Source organism: Salarias fasciatus, chromosome 19 (assembly GCF_902148845.1).
Source record: "Salarias fasciatus chromosome 19, fSalaFa1.1, whole genome shotgun sequence".
In the NCBI taxonomy this organism is placed as follows: domain Eukaryota; kingdom Metazoa; phylum Chordata; class Actinopteri; order Blenniiformes; family Blenniidae; genus Salarias; species Salarias fasciatus.
Window position 1 is genome coordinate 9,972,450 of NC_043763.1, and position 7,924 is coordinate 9,980,373.

The 7,924-nt window shown below is 39.3% G+C and overlaps 1 protein-coding gene across 2 annotated transcripts; it reads right to left on the reverse strand.

Annotated features, from left to right (window-relative positions):
* Window positions 1-507: 507 nt before the first annotated feature.
* On the reverse strand, window positions 508-5,619 carry spata7 (spermatogenesis associated 7). Of its 2 annotated transcripts, XM_030116936.1 has the most exons (12): window positions 5,410-5,619; window positions 5,009-5,071; window positions 4,151-4,240; window positions 3,990-4,037; window positions 3,419-3,522; window positions 2,884-3,338; window positions 2,738-2,783; window positions 2,492-2,613; window positions 2,359-2,409; window positions 2,167-2,244; window positions 1,945-2,002; window positions 508-1,810 (listed from the first exon to the last, which is right to left on the reverse strand). In XM_030116936.1, the coding sequence occupies exons 1-12, from the start codon at window positions 5,450-5,452 to the stop codon at window positions 1,220-1,222; spliced, it is 1,749 nt and encodes a 582-aa protein (XP_029972796.1). In that variant the 5' UTR covers window positions 5,453-5,619; the 3' UTR covers window positions 508-1,219. The 2 variants fall into 2 exon arrangements, with proteins under 2 accessions (XP_029972796.1, XP_029972797.1); XM_030116937.1 differs by lacking the exon at window positions 2,359-2,409.
* Window positions 5,620-7,924: the final 2,305 nt, after the last annotated feature.

Consider the following 7,924-nt stretch of genomic DNA (forward strand, 5'->3'; position numbering starts at 1 on the left):
ACCCACAGCTGCTGGATCAGTCGCTGAACAATATTTGTTTATTTTTCCGGTGGTGAAATGACAACTCTGGACAGCAACACTTACGATTTTGACCCCATAAACAACCTAAATGAACTGAAATACATTACATCATCATTTATGAAAAATAATTTTAAATTATTGAGGGAATACAAAATATGATTTAATGATATAAAATTTGTGAATGGGTCCAATTTCTCTTAAATTGTGATGATCATAATTTCAGACATAGTTGTTTGACAGTTGTGGATGCTTTAAAGTAATAATAGGGATCACTTCTTAGCCTATTCAGTTTTGTGTTGTTGTAATTGTAGACATACATATGTAAGAGTAAGTGCATCAAAATCTAAAGCCTTATTTCCTTTCATCTTCTGTACTTGATGCAGCTGTACCGAAAAGAAAAACAAAACAAAACAAAAATGAAGCCATATTTTTCAAGCTCAACAAGTATTCATTCATCTTTTTATAAATCCAAATGCAGCAGTGAAAATGTGTAGAGCAAAACAGAACAGACATCTCTGTCCCCTCTGACTTCCTTCAACTAATAGCACAAGCACATGTTCTGCTGATGGTTCTAGGCTAAATGGTAGCTTTTTGTCACAGTGGGGGAAAAAAGTGGAAGCTTTCAGAAGAACACAGTAGAAAAAAAAATTATTGCAAATGCAAGAAAGACACTCTGGTGACAGTTCACTCTCAGAGGCATGTCAAAATACACACATTTAACTGCAGCTACACACTGAAAACCAACTGCATACTCTGCAGCACACTCAGCCTAGCCAAGAACACAAATGGTTATTTTCATCGTCATGCATCTAAACTTTGAAAATACTAAAATCTTTGTCGTTGCTATTGGAAAATACCTTTCTACATTTACAGTGAGATGCGGTCAGCTGTGGCTCAGCTACTATTGATCAAATACGTCCCATTTTACAGTGTTTCAGTTGAACAGGTTCAAGTCTCTGATTTACATTCTCAACATGCTCTTGTAAAAATGGTTAAAAAGGCAATCCAAGTGAGTAACACCTCTTTAAGGAAGTTGGAAACATGGAAAACACATCCAGTGTCAAATATAAATTCTTCTTTTTTTTTTTACAAAACTAAACTTCCCAGTTATATGAAATTATTACAAATCTCACTGGAACAACACTCACTTAGTAACAAAAACATCCAGTAGATCCAAAATCCCTGAGAACAACCAAAGTTAGAATTCGTCATCAGTGACAGAATCAGCAGTGTTTGTATTTTCTGTGGCTGCCGCCGCCTGTTCACGGTGTGGGCCGCTGGACACGTGCAACAACTCTGACAAATTCCTTCCCAGATCCTCCACTGCTTCAGACTGGCCACGAAACTGGACGTCGGCTTGGTCTTTATCACTGGTGTACTCATGGTTTTCACTGCTGACTTCATTTGTTGCCACTGTGTCGGTCTGATGAGCGTCTTCTTCACCGGCTCCTGCATCATTGTGAAGATGCTCACTGAGCAAAAGAGGGCCAGTCTCCGCTTCCTCCTCCTCCTTCCTGTCTTCTTTAATTTCAGTTGGAGTGAATCTTTCAGGAGAGCAGGTGGGTGTAGAAGCCATTATTGGTTCATCATAATGAGATGAATTGCAGGATTTGATCAGTGACACATAAGGGAACATGTCACTGTCTTCTTTACTCTTCACTTGTGAATCCTTCATCCCTGGGAGTGAATCAAGGTGATATGTGTCTTTTTTATCAAGCTCCGAGTTGGGTATGTTGGTCGGCTGTTCTAAATCTTTACGCATCACTTCCAGAAGGTGGCGCATTTTACCCTGAAAACACACATTTCATTTTGCAGTGAGATATAGAAGTACTGTATTTATCCCCAGGGGTAAATTCTTGTTTTGATTATCTTAATGAGACTTATTTTCTGTACTTATTCAAATGCATAAAGTTGAATACTGACCTCATCGAGCTTGTGGAGATTCATGTCAATATGACGCTCCATCACGCGCTCTATGACCCTAGAGCAGGATAAAGACAATCAGTGATTTGGCTCTACAGCCATGAAAACCACTATATCAGTTTGCTTTATGGCACAGCCAAGAGCAGAACCAACTTCATCCAAAATAACATAAAGAGCAAAACATTTCAAGCAGATTGAAAGAAGTGAATTAGAAAAACAAACCTGTCAGAAAAGTGGCCTCTTGATAGGATATCTTCTGTTACAGCAGAAATGAATTCCAGGTACAATAATTCTTCTTCCCTATTGGTGAAATCAGACACAACATTTAACAGAAAACACACTATTTTGCCATTCTTGAGATTTTGTGAGACATAACTGTCAAATTTCCGCACATTTTCAACTAATTCAACTTACTCTGCAGAGACACTCCTCATCCTGGAAAACTTTCCTCCTTCTGGTGATAATCTACAGGATGAAACGTCAATACTATTACATATTTATCTACCCCACAAAATATTATCATGCTATTTTCATTTCATGATCTCACCCGGGTGAAAAGTCCAAGAAGGTTTGGTTTCTGCTCTTGGTGACTCGACTCTGTTGTCTGGATGATGAGAAATAAGTGTCATTGAAGTCGTCCTCAGACCACTCGTGCTCTGTAACCAATTCCTGAAAACAAGAAACACCAGAAAATGGAAACTAAATGACTTCCCCATGATCAAATACAGAACTTTCGTGAAATGTGCAGGAATAATAAATATTAAAGTATTCCTGACACAAACAAAACAATTACCTGAGATGGTTCATCAAAGTCCTGTGTGCATCCCTTGTTTTTTGTGCTGTAAAAGATATTTTGAGATAAAAAAAAAAGATATTTAAGGGCTGAATCACTAGTTTCTGATGCTTCAAATGAACATAAATGGAAACCCAGATGGATACCTTCCATGGTAGGCGTGACCTTTGGCCAGCTTTGTATTGCTGTAGTCCTGAGTGATTTTCCGTTGTGGTGCTCTGTAGAAGCGATATTTAGACAGGTAGGAGCTCTTATCTGATATCAGGGTCTTCGGAGTGAACGGCTTGTGCTGGGTAAAGTGCTGTGAATGCTTCTGGAGTAAGTCGCCGCTGTATGTCTTCTGAACGGGGTCCTGGAAAGTCCTGAATGAACTCTGATCTCCCAAAGCCCCGAGAGAACAAGTCGACTGCTTCCTCTGCAACGTTGCCTCTGGGCTCCGGTATTTTATTTCCGATGCAGGACGTGTGGGATGAGAATTGATTTTACATGATGGATAAGCAATGTCCTTGACATTAAAGCTGGTGGTGAGCCTTGGGCTGGAGACCGAGGAGCTCCTTGAACAGTAGTAGGGGCTGTCGTCGTACTGGACCGATGATCTACTCTGAAAAGCAAACATGTAATGTCAACTACATTTTCCACAAGAGAATCACACATAGCAGAGGCCCTGTGTTGGATTCTTACCGGAGCTGATGAGCACGATGTTCTGCTGTTTCTGTGGGAGAGAGAGTGAGCAGACTGAGGACGACTTCCTTTCCTTAGTCGCTCCTGCCTGATTCGGTCATTGTCTGTAAATAGAAAAATATAAAATAAAAGATGGTCTGATTTAAAGCATTTGTGTGGAATTTTGTTCAAGGTGGAATGCGACGTTCGGCAGACTCAAGGAAAAGACAATTGTCATTGCACTTCACTGTGGGATGTGTATGAGTCAAAAGAGGAATTGGATTTGCACAGTCATAGGACTATTACCATTAGAGATAATAAATGAGGGTGACTGGCATCTTGTACTCAGATGTAATGGGTCTAGTGTTGATGCAGCAATCTGTCTGTTCTTGTATGATGTCAAGTTCAGCAACACAAAGTTCATCTTCAATTTTGACTGAAAAACTTAAAAGCCTTAACTTGGGTAATTAAAAAAGGCAGAGTATAACAGGTGTATTATACCAAAAACATGTGAAGACACTTTCAAACATCAAAAAGCAACGCATTCTGTTATATCAATATTTCATGGATTATCTGAAACTGTGATACTCACATTTCACACTACAGAGCATACTTTTGGGTACTGAGGCATCAATGGCAGCTGTGGAACAAATAACATTTTAAATATAATTATGCAACAAAAATATGTTTTAAACATTTTGAAAAACTGCCATAATGAAAGGATTGTAGCAAATTGTGAGATATGTGGCTCACCTTTTGCTGAGTAAACTTTTTTGTAATGAGACACCATGTGGTCTTTAATGATGGACTGTGTCAACTTGCTGGAAGAGCGAGGACAGAAAGCTAAAAAGAGAACAAAAACACACAGCAGGCTGAAAAAAAAACCAAGCTCCTAATTTTTGAAATGACAAATACTTGGGACGTGGGAGGAGTAAATATCTGGCGGTATGCATAGACTAAAAACTGGAGTGGATGGGGAGCCTCAGAGCCTTTTACAGGAGGACAGAGAAAAGAATGGACTCTGGCTGTGTTCTTAAGATGATAAAAACATATCTGACACCTATACTGCTGCATGCTGTGGCAGCAGGCTGAGGGTGGCTCACACCACCAGACACACCAACAGGCTCAACACACTCATCAGAAAGGCCAGGGGCGTGGTGGGGGTGGAGACTGACTGTGCAGATGGTCTCAGAGAGGAGGATCTGCTCCATTTTTAATATATAAGTAACATATTATGGGCTATATATAGTAACTAATATACATAACTAAAAATGTCTCACACACCCTCCATGATTTCCTGGTCAGCAGCAGCAGCAGCTTCAGAGCATCACAAGACATCCATTCGTGTGACCATAACACTCTAGCGCTTCCTTGTAAATAGTGTTTGCTGTGATTTGGTAAATTTGATCCTTTCTATGCTTATATAGATCTTATATCCACCATAAAGCTTCAGCATATTAATATTGAATATTATTTAATTTCTATTCTGTATTTGAATTTTAACTTTCTTTTCCACCGCGTGAAACAACGCTCTAAAAGAATTTCCATCTGGGATTAATGATATAATTCTATTGTATGTATGTATGCATGAGTGCATTTATGTATACTTACGGCTACTTTTCAGAGTCTGCCCCCTCACACCCGTGCTGCTGCCCAGTCCAGATGACACACTGCCTTCATTTACATCACATTCAGATGGAATACATGAGTTAATCAACAGTTATAACAATAATTTTATGCAGTCATGAAACATAGCAGCTGTGCTGAAATGGTGTATAAAACAAACAAACAAGTTGATTAACGGGGCATTTGTTGCAGTGCGGGAAAATTAGACAGAAGTACACTACAAAGTGGTGTAGCCATTGCCTGTGTAAACCTTAAATCACATTAATGAGTGCGTGCACAGTCAGCTCGCGTTCATGTTTAAGCAGCAGCTGAGGCACAAACATAAAGAAAATGCTCCTTCTTATCATTAGCTACACAGCTAACAAATGCTAACAGCATCCACATACCTGTTCTCGACTCCATAATAACGTTGCACCTAGCGTATCCCATTTCCACGTGAAATATGAAACGACAGCAGCGGGACGCATTCAGAAACTGAACTGCACCTGGCTGCAAACATCATAATGCTGTGTAATAATCATGCAACTCAGAAGCTAGCTAGCTAGCTAGCTAGGTTAAGCAGACGAAGCAAAGCTTCTCCGTCGCCATGCTGGTTGCTATGCTTGTTACGTCATCACGCTGGTGCGTAAAGGGAGACGAGCACATTTCCAGGAAAGGAAAACGCTTTTAATATCTGTGAAGGTTGATTTACACACAATTCTTGAAAGTAGGAGAGGTTATTGCATCTATTAGTCATGCAATAAAGCCTCACGGCTGACTATGCAACAGATAAACTGAAGTGAAACAGACACAAAGAGACTTCCATGTGAATATGTGATGGAGCTCTGGGATTTCTGGGTGTGGACTTGTATTTTTAGAGCTACAGTTTCCACATTAGACAGCAGGGTGAGGCAGGTGGAGCCAGTGTGAAACCCATACAACTCAGGAAAAACCAACACATTCAAATTTGTCATATGTGTTGGAGCCACTAGAAGCAAGATATACGGTTGTAATTCTACTGGTATTTATATAAATGTCTTCTTAATAGGAGAAGACATGAGTCTTATTAAATATTCAGGCTCATCTGCAAACAGATATGCTAAAAGCAAGCAGAAACACAATCAAAAGTCCTCTCATCATTGGAAAAGAGATTTTTAGAATTACTTCATGGGAAAGGATATTTACGGGATATTGAGAATTACTGTGTTTTGTTTATAGATAATATGACTTACTGTCAAATGGAATGAAGATGTTGCATTACTGATTCTACCGCATGCACTGCCAGAAAGTATACCTGCTATTTCACATGTAAATCATGAACATTACCTGGAATTACAGGTAATGTTCTCCAGCTACACAGATTTACCATTCATTCAGGACAACTACCTGCAATCAGGGACTATAAAAAAGACCAAATCATGCACGCTTTTTGGAAATATATCCAATGTGAGACTAATTTTGGAAAACAATTTATACAGCTGCAATTTCAGCTTAACATGACAAATCACCCATTTGGACTGGTCTAAACCTTGAATTAAACACCATGATTTTAAATGTGCCAATCAAAAGCAACGCATGACATTATTAATTCAAGTTCTTTTCCATTCATGCTCCCTGAGGTCCTAATCCCTACCACAGATGTGCCAAGTCCATGAATAACCATGATGGTGATGGTGGCTATCCTTCTTTATAGCAACATAAACTAGGTTTTCTGTTATCATGAAAACCACAACCCCTTTCTGCCTTCATTTACAATAAAAACTGGCTAATTTTGGAAATCAGTGCAGGGCAGTAAATATAAATCGTGATTCAGCTGGGTATGTTGAACATAAAATCCTTCTGTCAACACAGTATTTTTGGGTCTGCCATGTTCCTTGCATTCTCAGATAGACCATTTCACCGCTTGCATCAGTTACCATTGAAAAGTTGTGAATTACTTGTGCTGGTACATAGTCATGGTCTGCAGAGGACAAACATGGAGAGACAGGCGGTGACACACACAGACATTCACAGCTTTGAGTGATGAAGGTAATTTGGGGTTCTAAATTGCATATGTGTGGATGTTTGTGTGTAAATAGTTACTGTTGTTATTATTATCCATCCATACTGCTTCATGCAGTGCAGGGTTGCCAGGTGCTGGAGCCAATTCCAGTTTACTACAGGTGAGAGCAAGACACACCCTGGAAAGGTCACCAGTCCATAACACAAAAAAAGAGAGGCAATGTACTCCCTCACGTGCATGTTTTTGGGCAGAAAACTAGAGGAAACCCACAAACATACACACAGGGAGAACATGCAAACTCCACACAGAAAGGCCAGTATATTTGAACCTTTGACCTTAAAGTGGGGGAAGGCACAATGGTGTGGCACTTATTATTATTCTTATTCTTCTTATTATTATTATTATTGTTATTGTTATTGTTATTGTTATTATTATTATTATTATTATTATTATTATTATTATTATTATTATTATTATTATTATTCATGCATCCATTAATTCATTCAAACATAAATCCATGAATGAAATAAACGTATCCTAATTAAGAGGTGGAGACCTGACTTTAACCATCGGATCCCATAAATAATGCAGTTTCCCACAAATGTGAATGATGTAATGCTTTAAGTCTGCCAATGGTTTGGTGAGGATCTTTGACTTGCCATCCTGCGCCATGTGCTCATTCGCCGGCTGCCAAATGATGGGAGGAAAATTCTGTATTTAGGGGGAAAAACGAAATCCAAGAGTAAGTATAGAAAAATTGAATTATTCGATCGAGTAAATGCGTAGTTTATACTTAGATGGGTATTTATAGTAATCGCAGGTGAGGCAGTCCGCTTTCCTGGAGTATAAAGGGAGGAGAGCATCCTTCGCCGTTGTTCTCGCTGCCGGCGTACCGCGTGCGTAAAGTTGGACCTTCTCCG